At 39.8% G+C, this 20,306-nt stretch overlaps 2 protein-coding genes across 2 annotated transcripts in view; both read right to left on the reverse strand.

Annotated features, from left to right (window-relative positions):
* Positions 1 to 1,655: 1,655 nt before the first annotated feature.
* LOC139546494 (zinc finger protein 665-like) overlaps positions 1,656 to 20,306 on the reverse strand; it is a 134,351-nt gene continuing 115,700 nt past the window's right edge. The window contains exon 7 of the mRNA XM_071354978.1: positions 1,656 to 5,396. Within this exon, the coding sequence (XP_071211079.1) occupies positions 4,833 to 5,396 (564 nt within the window). The 3' untranslated portion in view covers positions 1,656 to 4,832. The remainder of the gene's footprint in view (positions 5,397 to 20,306) is intronic.
* Positions 15,025 to 16,705, reverse strand: LOC139547399 (S-antigen protein-like). Its single transcript, XM_071356354.1, has 3 exons — positions 15,993 to 16,705; positions 15,656 to 15,753; positions 15,025 to 15,520 (listed from the first exon to the last, which is right to left on the reverse strand). The coding sequence occupies exons 1-3, from the start codon at positions 16,450 to 16,452 to the stop codon at positions 15,320 to 15,322; spliced, it is 759 nt and encodes a 252-aa protein (XP_071212455.1). The 5' UTR covers positions 16,453 to 16,705; the 3' UTR covers positions 15,025 to 15,319.

Raw genomic sequence — 20,306 nt, forward strand, 5'->3', positions numbered from 1 at the left:
TCCCTCTATCTCTCTCCCTCTGTCTCTCCATTTGGCTGGGAATGTTAAGGGTCAAGAAGTTGTGAATCTAGGGGGGCTCTTGCACACAGGGGAACTATATGTACACAAAATAACTAACAAGCTGGACCCCCAGGTGTCTTTCAAAACATATGTTTTACTAACGACCTAAACAGATCACTTTTACCCTTTCAAAAATAGTTATAGGGGAGATGTCTGGGGGATGTCTCTGTCTTTGAAAGGGTCATTGTAATATTAAGATGTCCCCTTTACTGATGACCTAAACAGATACATCTTACCCCCCATAAAATAGTGTCCGAGGGATGTCTCAGTCAACCCCCCCAAAAATGCCCCAGAGGCCGCACACCATCCTCTTTGAAAGGGTCATTGTACTCTTTAACTATGCTTCCTTTACTGACGACCTAAACAGATCACTTTTACCCTTTAAAAAATAGTTGTCAGCTGTCCAGATGTAATGATCAAGAGATTGTGAACCTAGAGGGGCCCTTGAACACATGTTGTGTTGAGGTACACATATGTTTCCTGTTTATGAAGGAATAAATGATTGACAGGATATAGACCACAAAACAACAAAAAAAGATAACTGTATTCTTAACGATGTGCCCTTTACTAATGACTTAAACAGATAATTTTACTCCATGAATAACCTTTTACTGCAGGGGGCTAAATCAGGGGCCTTCAATGCTGCAGAAATGTTTTGGTACCCTTGCCCAGATCTGTGCCTCAAAACAATCCTGCCTCGGAGCTCTACGGACAGTTCCTTCAACCTCATGGCTAGGTTTTTGCTCTGATCTGCACTGTCAACTGTGGGACCTTATATAGACAGGTGTGTGCCTTTCCAAATCATGTCCAATCAATTGAATTTACCACAGGTGGACTCCATTCTAGTTGTAGAAACATCTCAAGGATGATCAATGGAAACAGGATGCACCTGAGCTCAATTATGAGTCTCATATAGCAAAGGGTCTGAATACTTATGTAAATCATTTTTTTGTGTTTAAAACATTTGCAAAAATGTATAAAAAACTTGTTTCCGCTTTGTCATTATGGGGTATTGTGATGTCATTATGGGGTATTGTGATGTCATTATGGGGTATTGTGTGTAGATTGCTGAGGAAATGTTTCATTTAATACATTTTTTAATAAGGCTGTAACATAACAAAATGGGGAAAAGTCAAGGGGTCTGAATACTTTCCAAACAAACTGTAAGTGATTGAGGAGAGAGCATAATTGCTATATTCTAATTAAAATCATTGACCCATAAGGGAACATATGACCAAAGCAATGCGTGACCCATACAGAATTTAAAAAATATTAATCTCAATGAGAAATATAATTAAATAAACAAATGTTTGCATAACCAAAGACATGAAAACTGGTAGGGAACATTGTATTTAGCTAGGATTTCATATGGCCAGAAAGGTTACTGAGAATAACAATAGACAATAGTTATTGTTGCTAGTTTAGGGATGAAGATAGTGAAGGTTCATCAATGTTAAAGATGTTTTTTATTATGACGTGTAAACAATGTTTATTGGAAAGTAAAACAAAGAACTCTTCATTGAGACAATGATAAACAGCAATCCGTGGGAGAGTTGTGGTGGATATTATAAAATAAGGATCTGCTGGAGTCCAAGTCAAACCAAGATTCTTTATTTCTGAGCTCAGAGAGAATAACAGAGTTTGGTATTTTATTAGGATCCTCATTAGCTGTTGCAAAATCAGCAGCTACTCTTCCTGGGGTCCACACAAAACATGACACATAATACAGCACATCAATAGACAAGAACAGCTCAAGGACAGAACTACATACATTTTGTAAAAGGCACACGTAGCCTACATATCAATGCATACACACAAACTATCTAGGTCAAATAGGGGAGAGGGGTTGTGCCGTGAGGTGTTGCTTGGTCTGTTTTTTGAAACCAGGTTTGCTGTTTATTTGAGCAATATGAGATGGAAGGAAGTTCCATGCAATAAGGGCCCTATATAATACTGTACGCTTTCTTGAATTTGTTCTGGAAACTTGGGGACTGTGAAAAGACCCCCGGTGGCATGTCTGGTGGGATAAGTGTGTGTGTCAGAGCTGTGTGTAAGTTGACTTGTAAGAACTTTGATGATATCTGTACATTATAGGAGCACCTGTGATGACAAAAGTACAATGATTCATGTGTTGCTTTAGCTTGAGATTAAGAATCACTGGTTGACACCTTGCAAGTGCATGAAAAGGTCAACTGTACAAAGTCAGATGTCTGTGTGTTGAAACTAACTGAGTGTCTTGCTTGCAAATTGCCGTAAGTGTAAACTCCGGGTTGCAATCCTTATTAAACAAACTAACCTCTGATCAAATAAGTTTTCCTGTGGTCTCTTCTGTGCACATAGGGCAGAATTCATTCATGTTTCTTATAAAAAGAAGAAGTGATGCAGTCAGTCTCTCCTCAACTCTTAGCCAAGAGAGACTGGCATGCATAGTATTTATATAAGCCCTCTGATTACAATTAAGAGCAAAACGTGCCGCTCTGTTCTGGGCCAGCTGCAGCTTTACTAGGTCTTTCCTTGCAGCACTGGACCACACGACTGGACAATAATCAAGATTAGACAAAACTAGAGCCTGCAGAACTTGCTTTTTGGAGTGTGGTGTCAAAAAAGCAGAGCATCTCTTCATTACGGCTAAACCTCTCCCCATCCTTACAACCATTGAATCTATATGTTTTGACCATGACAGTTTACAATCTAAGGTAATGCCAAGTAATTTAGTCTCCTCAACTTGTTCAACAGCCACACAATTCATTACCAGATTCAGCAGAGGTCTATAACTTAAGGAATGATTTGTACCAAATACAATGCTCTTATAGTTTTAGAGATGTTCAGGACCAGTTTATTACTGGCCACCCATTCCAAAACAGACTGCAACTCTTTGTTAAGTGTTTCAGTGACCTCATTAGCTGTGGTTGCTGATGCTTATATGGTTGAATCATCAGCATACATGGACACACATGCTTTGTTTAATGCCAGTGGCAGGTCATTGGTAAAAATAGAAGAGTAGAGGGCCTAGAGAGCTGCCCTGCGGTACTTTACATGTTTGACATTAGAGAAGCTTCCATTAAAAACCCTCTGAGTTCTAGTAGATAGATAGCTCTGAATCCACATTATGGCAGAGGTTGAAAAGCCATAGCACAGACATTCTTAAACAACAGGTTATGGTCAATAATATCAAAGGCTGCATTGAAATCTAACAATAGAGCTCCCACAATCTTCTTGTTATCAATTTCTCTCAACCAATCATCAGTCATTTGTGTCAGTCAGTACATGTTGAGTGCCCTTCTCTATAAGCATGCTGAAAGTCTGTTGTTAATTTGTTTACAGAGAAATAGCATTTTATTTGGTCAAACAATTTTTTTTCCAACAGCTTGCTAAGAGCTGGCAGCAAGCTTATAGGTCTGCTGTTAGAAACAGTAAAGGCCGCTTTACCACTCTTGGGTAGTGGAACTACTTTGTCTTCCCTCCAGGCCTGAGGACAAAGACTTTCCTCTAGGCTCAGATTAAAAATATGACAGATAGGAGTGGCTATAGAGTCAGCTACCGTCCTCAGTAGCTTTCCATCTAAGTTGCCAATGCCAAGAGGTTTGTCATTATTGATCGATAACAATTTTTCCACCTCTCCAACAACACTAACTTTACAACATTCAATACAGTAATCCCTCGTTTATCGCGGGGGTTACGTTCCGAAAATGACCCGCGATAAGTGAAATCCGCGAAATAGAAAACTTTTTTTTTTTTTACAATTAGCAACTATTACATGTATACAAATACAGTGACTCACGTGTAGGCCGTTTCGTCGACATTATGGGTTTAGGAGATGTTCGAAATTACAAGATAATTTGGCCAACTTAATGTAAATTTGCCAAGCTGTTTTATGTACGTACACATAACTGCACGAGACGACAAAATGATAGCACAATTCGTAGCATGTTTTGATACAAGAAGCGGGAGTGAGTTTTTAGCGAATCAGAATGCAGAGCACAATGCACCAAAAAAAAAAAAAAATGCATTATGAAAATCCGCGAAATAGCGAATCCGCGATAAGTGAACCGCGAAGTGGCGAAGGATCACTGTACTTGCACTGCTTTTCTTTCATTATGTTTTTTTACAAGTTTGTTTCCATCATTCTTTATATCATTGATCTTGGATTCATAATAAAGTTTATTCTTTTTGTTGAGTTTGGTCACATCATTTCTCAATTTGCAGTATGTAAGCCAGCCAGACTTATTAGCCACTCCTTTTGCCACATCTCTTTCAACCATACAGCTTTTAAATTCCTCAACAATCCATGGAGCCTTAACAGTTCTAACAGTCAGTTTCTTAACAGGTACATGTTTATCAATAATTGAAAGAAGCAATTTCATATGGTAAAAACTGGTAAACACATTATCAGTCAACAATAAAAGACAACGGGAGAACTGTGTATGTTCTCTGATGAATTTAAAGTCAATGTGTTATGAAATATCAATATACACGCTAAAGTCAATGTGATATGAAATATCAATATACACGCTAAGAGAAGTAATTTCTCTCTCCTGTGTGGATTCTCTAATGACGTTTAAGTGACTGTTATGAGTAATATGTTTTCCAAAGGTCTGAGCTTTTGTAAGCCTTTTCCTCTTTCTAAGCCTGTTCCTCTGTGTGCAGTCTTATGTGTTCTTTCAGGCTTCCTAAATTGTTAAAACCTTTGCACACTGTACATTTTCTCGTGTTGGTTCAGGTTGATTTCCTGGTTAAAACCCTTTCCACACTGGGAGTAGTGGTAAGGCTTCTCAACTGTGTATTCTCTCGTGTTTTTTCAGGTTCCCTAACCGGTTAAAACACTTGCCACACTGGGAGCAGTGGTAAGGCTTCTCCCCTGTGTGTATTATCTCATGAACTTTCATGCTCCTTAAATGGTTAAAACTCTTTCCACACTGTGAGCAGTGGTAAGGCTTCTCCCCTGTGTGTATTCTCTCATGTTGTTTCAGGTTCCCTAACAGATTAAAACACTTTCCACACTGCGAGCAGTGGTAAGGCTTCTCCCCTGTGTGTATTATCTCATGAACTTTCAGGCTCTTTAAATGGTTAAAACTCTTTCCACACTGTGAGCAGTGGTAAGGCTTTTCCCCTGTGTGTATTCTCTCGTGTTTTTTCAGATCCCCTGACCGGTTGAAACACTTTCCACACTGTGAGCAGTGGTAAGGCTTCTCAACTGTGTGTATTCTCTCATGTTGTTTCAGGTTCCCTAACTGGTTAAAACACTTGCCACACTGGGAGCAGTGGTAAGGCTTCTCCCCTGTGTGTATTATCTCATGAACTTTCATGCTCCTTAAATGGTTAAAACTCTTTCCACACTGTGAGCAGTGGTAAGGCTTCTCAACTGTGTGTATTCTCTCATGTTGTTTCAGGTTCCCTAAAAGATTAAAACACTTTCCACACTGCGAGCAGTGGTAAGATTTCTCCCCTGTGTGTATTCTCTCATGTCGGTACAGGTCCCTTAACTGGTTAAAACACTTTCCACAGTGGGAACACTGGTGTCTTCTTGTTGGTTTGGACGTCCCTGGCTCTGGCTCCTCTGAGTCTGGTCTTTCTCCTGCCAAATACAGTGTGTTTTTAAAAAAAGAGACCTGAATGAAACCCCCACATGATAAATAGGCCTTGCTACGAGGGTAAATCCTAATCAGATCGCTCAATAACCTAAGGCCAGTTTTAACAATCTTGGTGTGATTTTAAAACAAATGTTTTATAGTTTCCTGGTAATTACTGATGATGTTTACATTACTTACCAGCCATCCGAGTTGTATTTCTCTTTGTAATGAAGCCCTTTTGTGGGGAAAAAACTATTCTGATTGGCTGGGCCTGGCTTCGCAATGGGTGGGCGTATGCCCTCCAGGGCCCAGCAATGGCTGCGCCCCTGCCTAGTTATGTAAAGTCCATAGATTAGGGCCTTGTTTATTTATTTACAATCACTGACTCATATAAATTGTAAATTGTTGTTTATATTTTGGTTCAGTATACACACACAGTGCATTCGTTAAAAACTTCTCTAGGATAGGGGGCAGCAATTTCACGTTTGGATGAAAAGCATATCCAAATTAAACTGCCAGCTACTCATACCCAGAATATAAGATATGCATATTATTAGTAGTATTGGATAGAAAACACTCTGAATTTTCTAAAACGGTTTAAATGATGTCTGTGAGTATAACAGAACTCATATGGCAGGTGAAAACCTGAGAAAAATCCAACCAGGAAGTGGGAAATCTGAGGTTTGTAGTTTTCAACTCATTGCCTATCGAATGTACAGTGTCTATGGGGTCATATTGCACTTCCTAAGGCTTCCACTAGATGTCAACAGTCTTAGAACATTGTTTGAGGCTTCTACTGTGAAGGAGGGGGGAATGAGAGCTGTTTCAACCAGAGGTCTGCCAGAGTGGCATGAGCTGATCATGTGCCTACACGTGAGAGCGACCTGCGTTCCATTGCAATTCTAAAGACAAAGGAATTCTCCGGTTGGAACATTATTGAAGATATGTCCTCCCGGGTGGCGCAGTGGTCTAGGGCACTGCATCGCAGTGCTAGCTGCGCCACCAGAGTCTCTGGGTTCGCGCCCAGGCTCTGTCGCAACCGGGAGGTCCGTGGGGGGACGCACAATTGGCATAGCGTCGTCCGGGTTAGGGAGGGTTTGGCCGGTAGGGATATCCTTGTCTCAGTATGTATAAAAAAAGAAAAGAAAAAGAAAAGAAATGTCATAAAATGTATGCACTCTACTGTAAGTCGCTCTGGATAAGAGCGTCTGCTAAATGACTAAATGTAAATGTAATTTATGTTAAAAACATCCTAAAGATTGATTCTATACATCGTTTGACATGTTTCTACGAACTGTAATATACATTTTTCAACTTTCGCCTGGACTTGCCCGCACCTCGTGAGTTTGGATTTGTTTACCAAACGCGCTAACAAAAGGAGGTATTTGGACATAAATGTTGGACTTTATCGAACAAAACAAACATTTATTGTTGAACTGGGATTCCTGGGAGTGCATTCTGATGAAGATCATTAAAGGTAAGTGAATATTTAAAACGCTATTTCTGACTCAACAACATGGCGGGTATCTGCATGGCTTGTGTCTGAGCGCCGTACTCGGATTATTGCATGGTTTGCTTTTTCCGTAAAGCTTTTTTGAAATCTGACACAGCGGTTGCATTAAGGAGAAGTATAGTATGTGCATAATACTTGTATCAACTTTTATAAGTTTATTATGAGTATTTCTGTAAATTGATGTGCCTCTGAAAATTTGCAGGATGTTTTCGATACACAACATTACTGACCATAAAGCACCAATGTAAACTGAGATTTTTGGATATAAATATGAACTTTATCGAACAAAACATACATGTATTGTGTAACATGAAGTCCTATAAGTGCCATCTGATGAAGATCATCAAAGGTTTGTGATAAATTTAATTTAACCTATATTTCTGCTTTTTGTGACTCCTCTCTTTGGCTGGAAAATGGCTGTGTGTGTTTTTGTGACTAGGCTCTGACCTAACATAATTATATGGTGTGCTTTTGCTGTAAAGCTTTCTTGAAATCGGACACGATGGGTAGATTAACAAGAAGTTAAGCTTTAATTTGGTGTATTGCACTGGTGAATGCATCAATGTTACATATTTCAAAAATATATTTTTGAATTTAGCGCTCTGCCTTTTCAGCGGAATGTTGTCGAGGGTTCCACTAGCCATAAGAAGTTAAGACTCCATAATGTTTCATCATTAGATGCTACAGGCTACAAAACAACAATGGGTGTCATATGAATCTTTACCACTTGCTCTGTAATATGAGTAGTATTCGGATTTCATTCAAACATTTCTTACATGAATATTGAAAATATAAATGTTGATTTTTGTATATATTGTTGAATATAATATACTGTAAGGGTATATCAGTTCCAGGATCTCTGCTTGTGTTAAAGTTATGGGCCATTAAAAATTGTGGCGAAATCCTGCATGGAGCCTTCACCATGCGCTGTCACTTTAAGAGCTTTAGATCTTCTTTAGAAAGAGTTTCATGCTGGTTTTTGGAAAAATGAGACAGAAATTGTAGCTTTTCTAGGTGGCTCCCATTTTGGCTGTATTGTTTCCAAGCGCGTGGAAGAGAGCGCGTTCTTTGGTATTTTTCTCCGGTAAAGACAATAACGATTCTCCGTCTTAAATTGTATTGTTTATTTACGTATTAGGGTACCTAAGGTTTGATTATAAACGTTGTTTGACTTGTTTGGAAAAGTTCATTAGTAACGTTTGGGATTCATTTTGTATGCATTTTGATGGAGGGAAACTGGGTGGATTATTGACTGAAGCGCGCCAGCTAAACTGAGTTTTTATGGATATAAAGGACATTATCGAACAAAAGGACCATTTGTGATGTATCTGGGACCTTTTGGAGTACCAACAGAAGAAGATCAAAGGCAAGGCATTTATTATATCGCTATTTCTGACTTTCGTGGCGCACCTGCCTGGTTGAAATATGTTTTTCATGCTTTTGTACGCGGGGTGCTGGCCTCAGATAATCGCATGGTGTGCTTTCGCCTTAAAGCCTTTTTGAAATCTGACACAGCGGCTGGATTAACAAGAAGTTAAGCTTTATTTTGATGTATTACACTTGTGATTTTATGAAAGTTAAATATTTATAATTCTGTAGTTTGAATTTTGCGCTCTGCAATTCCACCGGATGTTGGCCAGGTGGGACGCTACCGTCCAGACACAGACTTCTGTCCATAAGAAGTTAGAGGGAGTTTGCGTGAGAGCTCATGTTTATTGTCGTTTGAATTGTATTGATTTTTTGTGGGACTGTTTACATTTTAAGGCCTTTGTTGTCTATGAACACACCCACCCACACACCCATGCATACCCCCCTGCACTCCACCACTGGGAGGTAATACAGATTATTGCAAATCCTCTAATGTTGATGATTGGGTTCTTTCTTGCGAATTGTTTCTATGAAGTTGCCATTAAATTGCTCTGCCATTATTATTGTATGAGGTATTATTGGTTGGGTTACCCCTGGGCTGTGACGGGCGTTTTTTTGGTGGGTCTTATGTTCTCTCCCAACTGGCTATCTGGCCAACAGCCTCCACTCTAGTCTCCACTGGCTATCCGGCCAACAGGCTCCACTCTATTCAGTATCTTCTGCTGATGTGTGCCTGGTAGCACTACTCTACTCTTTTCCTTTCAGCAGGTTAATACCTGCCTGGCGCCCCAACAAAATCTTTATCTTTACGCTCCTCTAACAATACAGCTACAGAATTAGCATAGTAGGCCAATGTAACTTAAGGTTACCTGAATTATTTAGGACTAACTTATTCCTTGCCACCCATTCTGAAACTAACTTCAGCTCTTTGTCAAGTGTTGCTGTCATTTCAGTTGCTGTGGTAGCTGACGTGTATAGTGTTGAGTCATCCTCACACCTAGACACACTGGCTTTACCCAAAGGCATGTCGTTAGACACACTGGCTTTACCCAGTGGCATGTCGTTAGTAAGAATTGAAAAAAGTAAGGTGCCTAGACAGCTGCCCTGGGGAATTCCCGATTATACCTTGATTCTGTTGTACTGGCTTTCATTCTGGAGCACCCTCTGTGTTCTGTTAGACAGGTAGCTTTTTATCCATAATATAGCAGGGGGTGTAAAGCCATAACAAGTTTTTCCAGCAGCAGGCTATGATCGCATTGTATCTGGTCAAACAATTTTTTCAAAAAGTGTAATGGTTGGTAACAGGCTGATTGGTCAGCAATTTCAGCCAGTAAAGGGTGCTTTACTATTCTTAGGTAGCGGAAAGACTTTTGCCTCCCTCCAGGCCTGAGGGAACACACTTTCTAGTAGGCTTAAATTGAAGATATGGCAAATTGGAGTGGCAATATCATCCACTATTATCCTCAATCATTTTCCATCCACGTTGTCAGACCCCGGTGACTTGTCATTGTTGATAGACAATTGTTTCACCTCTTCCACACTTACTTTACAGATTCAAAATTACAATGCTTGTCTTTCATAATTTGGTCCAATATACTTGGATGTGTAGTGTCAGCGTTTGTTGCTGGCATGTCATGCCTAAGTTTGCTAATCTTGCCAATTAAAACATTATTCAAGTAGTTGGCAATATCAGTGGGTTTTGTGATGAATGAGCCATCTGATTCAATGAATGATGGAGCAGAGTTAGCCTTTTTGCCCAAAATTTCATTGAAGATGCTCCAAAGCTTTTTACAATCATTCTTTGTCATTTATCTTGGTTTTATAGTGTAGTAGTTCTTTTTATTCAGTTTAGTCAAATGATTACTCAATTTGCAATAAGTTTGCCAATCAGTTGTACAGCCAGACCTATTTGCCATTGTCGTGGATAATCGTCTCAGAAATATAACACTCGTATAAGAACTTGTAAAATCAATAAAGACTTTTAATATAATGTATCACAAGCCGGGGTGATCCGCGGATCACACACCTTCCCAGAGCACTGGCTCTGTCTTATACACACACAAGAGATCATGACATACTTTAATTAAATTACTTCTCCTAGGTCATCTGCCACCATTATCCTTCATTTCAGGCTTCCTGCTTGTTTACGCACAATAACGCCTGTATCCGCTCTTGATTAGATTATAATGGAGGCAGGACCCTCTTGTCTCCTAAAATTAATATATGTCTTACCCTAAGCACTTATGGCCTTTACCCTAAGCACTTATGGCCTTTCCTCTCTATTTAATCTTCATAATGGTGTCCTGCTCTTTTCATAAATGCACTTTAAAGCACGTATGGCTTCGGCCATTTTACTATCTGTTTTATCTTTGGTTTCCTGTATTTACCATGTAGCGGTATTAATTAGAGAAAGGTAAAGGAGGTTTTGTTCGGGCGCCAGGCAGGTATTAACCCTGCCGAAAGAAAATAATAGTAGAACAGCGAGAGTACCACTACCAGACCCACACACATCAACAGAAGAGACTGCCTAGAGTGTAGCCTGTTGACCAGATAGCCAGCGGAGAGAAAAAAGAATACACACCCTATAGATCCCACATCACATCACAGTCCTTACACAATTCTTGGTAACCCCACCAAGCATACCTCATATAACAATAATGGCAGAGCAAATAAATAGCAACTTCATACAATAACGAATGAAACCAGTCATCACACAGAGGATTTTCAAGAGTTTGTATTCTCTTCCAGGGAAGGAGTGTAGAGGGTATGAAGGTGTGGGGTTCATATACACACTAGTCCAGCTCCAATGAAACTTCAATGTACTTGGAAAATAGAGTCAGTTTCAGTGTAAAGCACTGGAACATAGCGGGAAAAGAAAGAGAGAAAAAGAACAAGAGAGGGCTTAGCTGTGATCTGGAGGGTGCAGGTATCCGGTCTGACTGTCCGATGGTATGTTGGGTTGTAGTTGAACGCTTCGCAACAATGTCGCTACTAATCCATTTGATCCATAACCATCGCAGTCCCAAATGAGAACAACCACGTCGTCGAGCGATCACACCGAGGATTGATCCAAACACTGTACAACCACATACGCTGAAGACAAACAAAAAACCTCTGCAGCATAGCACACAACAAAAACTGTCGCGGTCCCAAATGAGAACAAACACGTCGTCGCATAGCACACACAAACCAAACTGTCGCGCCAACAAGAGCTCTCTCCAATAGAGCTTAACGAGCTCTTTTATCTCCTCCTTTCTACTGCTCATGCGCTCTTAAAGTGGCAGTGCACTTAAGTGCAGGATTTCGCCACAACCAGAATGGCAAATGCACTCATGTCTGCCTTGTCCCCCTATTTTCTAATGTACACCTGTCTATTGTTTAATAGTGTGATATCTACCTCCATATGTAACAGTAACTCCTACACCATCTCTTTTTTTGCCTCCCTCTACACCAGGTATTCCCAAACTGGGGTACGCCAAATAAAAATGTGATTCACATTATCAAACAGTCCATTTATAATTTCCAACGGGGCTATACATTTGGGTGAGGTTTTTCTCTCACCTGAGTAGCCTCATTTCCCTGCCAAAAATAAAATTAAACCATATAGTGTTCAGCGAAATAACAACACAATGTCAAATACAGGTAGCCTAATCAAATACTTAACATCCAATCACATTAACCGTTACTCTCTCGCGGGAATTCCACTAAAGGTCCATATGTAGCCAAACGTAGCTGCTGCTGATGTTGGTATCTGTACTGATGGAGCAAATGCCATGACAGGGAAACATAGGTGAGTGGTAACGCGCGTGCAAGCAGTTGCTCCCGACGCCACTTGGCTACACTGCAGCATCCACCGAGAGGCTCTTGCTGCCAAGGGAATACCTGACTGCTTGAAAGACGTTTTGGACACTACATTTTCTGCACGATGCAATGATATGGGCAGCGACCATGTAACGCTTTTACAAAATACAGAAGCGCGCTGGTTATCAAGGGCGCAAAGTATTGACACATTTTAAATACAGACACAGACTGTGTGGAAAATTATTTTAGACAGACTCTCTCCAATACAACATTGCAGAGTTATGTGCATCCTTTCAAGCACACCCTTCTCATTAACCTGTGGTGAGTTATTTACAAATGTCAAAGAACAAATAAGGTTTAATATGTAAGATTGTTAATAAATAAAGAGCAAAATCATTTATTATTATTATATTATTTGTGCGCTGGTCCTATAAGAACTCTTATAGGAAGTAGAGGTCGACCGATTAATCGGAATGACCAGTTAATTAGGGCCGATTTCAAGTTTTCATAACAATCGGAAATCGGTATTTTGGGCCCCGATTTTTTATTTAATTTATTTTTTACACCTTTATTTAATCTTTATTTAACTAGGCAAGTCAGTTAAGAACACATTCTTATTTTCAATGACGGCCTAGGAACGTTCTGCCAGATTTTTAACCTTGTCAGCTCGGGGGATCCAATCTTGCAACCTTACAGTTAATTAGTCCAATACTCTAACACCTGATTACATTGCACTTCACGAGGAGCCTGCCTGTTACACGAATGCAGTAAGCTAAGGTAAGTTGCTAGCTAGCATTAAACTTATCTTATAAAAAACAATCAATCAATGACTGTCATTGCTCCAATGTGTACTTAACCATAAACATCAATGCCTTTCTTAAAATCAATGCCTTTCTTAAAATCAATACACAAGTATATATTTTTAAACCTGCATATTTAGCTAAAAGAAATCCAGGTTAGCAGGCAATATTAACCAGGTGAAATTGTGTCATTTATCTTGCGTTCATTGCACGCAGAGTCAGGGTATATGCAACAGTTTGGGCCGCCTGGCTCTTTGCGAACTAATTTGCCAGAATTTTATGTAATTATGACATAACATTGAAGGTTGTGCAATGTAACAGGAATATTTAGACTCATGGATGCCACCCGTTAGATAAAATACGGAACGGAATAAACGTTTTGTTTTCGAGGTGATAGTTTCCAGATTAGTCAAAGGTATTTGGTTTAGAGAGAAATAGTCGACGAATTATAATTCCTGTAATAACTTGCGGCTGAACTTGAAAGGGGTTCTATCGTTATTTTACCGTTCATGTCTTCCATAGAGAATGTCTTGATCTACTTCAAATAAGGTCTTCGTGGAGGAGCAGACTGACAGGGGACCATGCAGACAAGCTCTGCTTTCTGCACTACAACCTAAAACTTAACTGGGAATATTGAAGACCCATGAAAGCTGGTGGTTCGTTTTAACATATGTTCTCATGTTATTTGAGACTAAATTGATTTATGTATTATATTAAGTTAAAATAAAAGTGTTCATTGTTCATTCAGTATTGTTGCAATTGTCATTATTACAAAAATGTGTGTGTGTGTATGATATATATATATAAAATATATATAATTTGTTTTCTTTTTATATATATATATATATATATTTTTTTTAATCGGCCGATTAATCGGTATCGGCTTTTTTGTCCTCCAATAATCGGTATCGGCGTTGAAAAATCATAATCGGTCGACCTCTAATAGGAAGAGCTGGGTTTTGACAAACTCACACTCATTCTTATGTTTAATAAATGTATCGTATAGTGTGTGTGTGTGACCGGCTTACAATGATGGCAAAATACAACACTTGAGAGTGCGCTGACCCTGGTGCTAGAGGGGGTACAGCTGGTTGAATGTTTGAAGGGGTATCGGACTATAAAACGTTTGGGAACCACTGCATATACACCATACCATTTTTCTATTCCTCATCAATCCACGTGGATTTAACAGTTTTTACAGTCATTTTCTTATCGGGTGCATGCTTATTAGTAACTTGGATAAGCAATTTCATAAATCTGTCATGGGCAGCGTCTGGTTGCTCATCATTACACACCACGGACTAACAAATATTGATTACATCAAAAACATAGGAATCACTACAAAACGTATTGTATGACCTCTTTTACACAATATTAGGCCCAGCCTTTGGAACTTTGGTTTTCCTAGATATGGCTACTATATTGTGATCACTACATCTGATTGATCTGGAAACTGCTTTAAAACACATTTCTAAAGCATTAGTAAAGATATGATCAAAATATGTTGATGATTACATTTCTGTACTGTTTGTAACTACCCTGGTAGGTTGATTGATAACCTGAACAAGGTTGACGGCACTGGTTACAGTTTGAAGCTTTCTCTTGAGTGGGCAGCCTGATCACAGCTTTCCTCCAGTATTAGTTAATTAATTAACAGTGTCTGGAGTTTAGTTTTCCTGTTCTACAGTCTTATAAAGATAGGGGGGTTGACTGGGACAGACAATGTAACATCCATAATATTTTGAGAAAATGTTTTTGAAAAACGAGCACCTTACATAGGATCATCTTATAACTGTCTCTCTAAAGCTACCTTTCATCAAGGTTTTATACGGTCTATTGGTTTCTCTATTTTCATTGGCAGAATCCTTTTTCAGTGTTATATATCATAACATCCATATCCACCAGTCTATCTTCATGTCAACTAACAGAACTCTGCTGGTTGTCCTGGTAACAGATACCAGTCTATCTTCCTGTCAACTAACAGAACTCTGCTGGTTGTCCTGGTAACAGATACCAGTCCATCTTCCTGTCAACTAACAGAACTCTGCTGGTTGTCCTGGTAACAGATACCAGTCTATCTTCCTGTTAACTAACAGAACTCTGCTGGTTGTCCTGGTAACAGATACCAGTCCATCTTCCTGTCAACTAACAGAACTATGCTGGTTGTCCTGGTAACAGATACCAGTGGGCAGATCTATTGTATTTGTTCAAACTAAACTACAGCACTTACTTTGATGTGTCAAATCTGATCCTTTCTTCTCTTCTCCTCCTCTCACAGTTCCACTCAGCCCCGTTGTTTTCCTGCAGTCCACCAGCTGCACAAACAACCTCTTCATACCCAGCAGTAAGGTGCTACTGGGAGAGGCACGACACGGGGACTCCAGGAGGGAGGAAGGGCTAGCGTTGTCCTGGTAACCATAAACAGGGGACACAGACACATATCATTATGGATGCTGATGCCACTGTTGTCATGAAGTGCTTTACAGAAACCCAGCCCAGACCCCGATAGAGCAAGCTGTATGCTAGACCAGACCAAGCTGTACCATCTGGTGTTTTGATCTGGAGAGACTCTTCTCTGCCTCGTCAGCATCAGGATGTTGTTGAGGCTCCCCAGAGGATCCACGATAGTCAGGTCTCTCTCCTGTGTTAACGAGAACATCAAACCGATTGTAAACTTATGATCTTCTATTGCAATCATAGGGTCATGAGGCATGAATATGTCTAAAAAGGACCTAAAATGGCCACTTCATCATGATTTTATAAAATAATGTTTGTGTTGCAAATGTGAAAGGGTAGTTTCATGAAATGGGTGCCTTTTGTACAAAATATGCAACAATATTGAATTTGAAAAGCCTGCTATATTAGATGAGGTGCACTCACTGGTGTTAATCTGATATTCTGTTTCCTCCTCTTTCACTCCCAAAACGTCTTCCTCCTTCACCTTTATTGAGATAGCATCCTCTTCCTCTCTAAAAGTTTCTATCTCTTCTTTCACTGTAACAGCCTCCTCTTCTTTCACTATAACAGCCTCCTCTTCTTTCACTATAACAGCCTCCTCTTCTTTCACTATAACAGCCTCCTCTTCTTTCACTATAACAGCCTCCTCTTCTTTCACTGTAACAGCCTCCTCTTCTTTCACTGTAACAGCCTCCTCTTCTTTCACTATAACAGCCTCCTCTTCTTTCACTATAACAGCCTCCTCTTCTTTCACTATAACAGCCTCCTCTTCTTTCACTGTAACAGCCTCATCTTCCACGACATTGTTCAGTCCCAGAGCTTCTTTCGCCATACAGCAGACCCCCTCTCCTTTAGCAGGGGAGGAGTAGTTTAGTGAGCTCATGGTCGGGGATGTTAGCTAGTTAGTTAGCATTAGCCTAGTGCTAGGCTCAGTATCAATCTTAAACAAGTTTGCAAATTGAACAAGCAAATTAGGTTATGGGTAATCAGTTGATAAGTCAACAGAAATGTGTTTAAAACACTGAGATTAGCTAATGTACACAAACACGGTGTAACGCGTCAATCTATCGGTTTTATGTTGGCTAGCAAGCTACCGAGGTGGTTGAAAAAGTAGGCGCCTTGTTGTTCCTGAAGAAGCATCCCGTCCAGTCCATTATACGTCACGCAAGAAGCGTCACCTGAAAGATGCATATCGCTTCTGCTGACTGGAGTTGGTAACGCAGTTTGGAAACAATAGTTACTACACTTTTTTATTGGAAAGAACGTCATAATAATTTAACAATAAGCTGATATATTTTCTCTTACGTCTCACAAATAATACTTTCCTGTACGCAGACGTAGAATCTTAATATGAATATGTAGATGATGAATAAATACATCTATGAATAGGTAGTGTTTTAATACAGATTTGCTCTGTTTATTTTCACATTCGTTTTTATCTAGATGTGACGGTACTTTTACCTTAAAGTCACCCTCTATACAATACAAATCATACTGTAAACAATAGAGCAAATGCATCACATGTAAATAGCACTTGATTATCTGTGGTGCTTTACACTGAGTCTACAAAACATTAAGAACACCTGCTCCTTCCATGACATAAACTGACTAGGTGAATCCAGGCTAAAGCTATGATCCTTTATTAATGTCACTAGTTAAATCCACTTCAATCAGTGTAGATGAAGGGGGGAGTCAGGTTAAATAAGGAATTTTAAGCCTTGAGACATGAGACATGGATTGTGCATGTGTGCCATTCAGAGGGTGAATGGGGAAGACAACATATTTAAGTGTCTTTGAACGAGGTATGGTAGTACGTGCCAGGCTCATCGGTTTGTGTCAAGAACTGCAAAGTTGCTGGGTTTTTACAGCTCAACAGTTTCCCAAGAATGGCCCACCATCCAAACAGTGGCGGTCAGTGCCGTTTAAGATGAGGCAGGACGATTTGTTTATTCATGGCCTTATTTCTATTACAGCATAATAGATGACTGTCATTCATATTCCATTCACCCTGTTCAATGTAACAGCGATAGGTTTAGGCTACTACATCATACTAACATTTCCCCAATACCCATCATAAGGTTGCTACAACCTAGCCTATGAATGAAAGTTTAGAATGTAGGTGCACACTGGTCTAGAGAAACATTTGAGGTGACAGACAGTGACACATGGACAGACACATTCAATACTGCCTTGCACACTCTCGCCTGCATCTAGCTGAAACAGAGATTCTATTGGACAAATTCTGGTATGTTTATCCCGGTTTTGTTCCGTGTAAGAAACGTTTGTCAACAGAAACGGCTGAATGAATTCACCCCTGATGACGCGTAAACAAAGTTAACTTTCACAACTGCCACGTTGTATTTCCTCTCATGTCAATACGCTCACCTTTTCCTTTCGCTTGTGGACGTCAATGCACAACACATCAGCTGTAGGTGACCAGGAGAAAAAACCTTTCCAAACCAAACCATTTCATAACTGCTACACACAGCCTACATCGTTGTCACCATATTAGCTAAAGTAACGTCATAGTCAACACAGCTAATATAAATAACGTGTTAGTAAACCTGCTACAATCATGACAGAGCTCCTCTGTGGAGATGCTACATGTTTCATCATTAGATGCTACAGTCCTCCAACAATGGGTGTCATATGAAGCTTTACCACTTGCTCTGTAATAGGAGTAGTATTTTTCCTCGACTCACCTGTGTCCCCGCACATTGACTCTGTACCAGTGCCTCCTGTATATAGCCTCCACATTGACTCTGTACCGGTAATACCTGTATACAGCCTCGCTACTGTTATTTTGCTGCTGCTCTTTAATATTAATTATTTGTATTTTATACATAACACTTATTTTTCTTAAAACTGCATTGTTGGTTAAGGGCTTGTAAGTAAGCATTCCACTGTAAGGTCGACACTTAAAATTTGATTTGATTTGTATTTTGATTTCATTCATACATTTCTTACATGAATTTATTAATATAGAAAATATAAATATTGAAAATATAAATGTTTCGATTTTTTATATATATTGTTGAACGTAATATACTTTAAGGGTATATTAGTTCTAGGATCTCTGCTAGTGTTAAAGTTATGTGCCATTTAATACGGAGAAATTAGCATAGTAGGACATGTAACTTAAGGTTACCTAACACAACCCCGGTTCTATGATATTATAAGCCTCGTTAGGGGCGGAGTCTAGGGAGATCCAATTAAACAACATCTGTCAAGCAACAGCTAATAGCAGATGACTCCACTTCCTATATAGGGCCATAGTCTCTCCCGACTTCACATCTAAGTACATTTGTCTTCCATGTGTGAAAGGTAACCTAGTCAACTACCACAGAGCTCATATACTCTCTGATGCCAAGTCTAGACAGGATCATCCCTCAGAGGTCCCCACTCTACTCACCGTATGTGTAGTGATGTCCAGTCAGTAGAACCTCATGAAGGTACATCACCACAACATGCTGCATTACAGATCTCTTGAACAGAGATGCCTTTGAACAATGCCTATGTTGTAGCCATACCTCTGGTGGATTGAGCCATCAAGACCTCCGGAGGTGTCAGATCCTTGCTACTATAGAACCTCATGAAGGTATTTTTTTATTTGTATTTATTTCACCTTTATTTAACCAGGTAGGCCAGTTGAGAACAAGTTCTCATTTACAACTGTGACCTGGCCAAGATAAAGCAAAGCAGTGAGACAAAAACAACAACACAGAGTTACACATAAACAAATGTGCAGTCAATAACACAATAGAAAAATCTATGTACAGTGTGTGCAAATGTAGAAGAGTAGGGAGGTCATCTCAAGGACTCGAGGACTGGAATCATCTCAAGGACTTCATCAAACTGACACTAGTGGAAGTCGTCTCGAGAATTCCAGAAAAATCTGTTTGGTCCTACGCGATGTATATATTTCACTTATACACTAACTTCATCCGTCCAAGGATGATGCCTGGATAAAAAAGGATTTTCCTCATTGGCTGGCTGTTCTGGAGCAGCCAGGACCTTCTGCCTGAAACTGAAGTGCTGTGTGTTAAAGCATGTACAGTTTAGGTCCTTCTTTGTTTAACAAAGACAACTGACATCCCCAGACATCAAATCACCAGGAGCCATGGTGATGACCTGGTGTATTCTCATGGTGGAGGGCACCGCTTTTATCGGTCTTGGCATCATCTCCATCGCACGGTCAACATCGGCACTCTTCACACAGAACAGCTTCACTGACGTGTTTGTCTGATGGAGGCCTTGTAAAGCTCCTGTGCATCACTGATATCACGGCCCTTAGCCACCAACCTGTCTGCCGTTCTCTTCAACGTTCATGATGTGGACTTAGTGGTCAAGTTCCTCAGTGCTCCTTTCCTCTCCTTGCTTCTTTTGTAAGCTGTTCTCCACTGTTTATGCTTCTGATGCTGGTCTCTCTCACTTAATAAATCAATTATCTTTCCTTTTTCCCCCTGAATCAACATTCCTTTTCCATCTCTCTCTCTCAAAGTACTGTTCCCTTTTTACTGGGTCAGCATTGTGACGTGCTAGACACTGCCTTTGTCGTTCTGCTGCTGATGTGGGTGCCATCATTCCCTAGATGTTTCAATGGAATAACGTTAAATCAAAGATTCTTAGAATATATACATGTATACACTATAATCACTGAGTAATTTAGGATCCAGAGCAACTTAAAGGAACAACATTTGTCAGAGAGGAGGAGGGACATATAAGACGTGATGACGT

The sequence above is a fragment of the Salvelinus alpinus genome, chromosome 2 (genome assembly GCF_045679555.1).
Source record: "Salvelinus alpinus chromosome 2, SLU_Salpinus.1, whole genome shotgun sequence".
In the NCBI taxonomy this organism is placed as follows: Eukaryota; Metazoa; Chordata; class Actinopteri; order Salmoniformes; family Salmonidae; genus Salvelinus; species Salvelinus alpinus.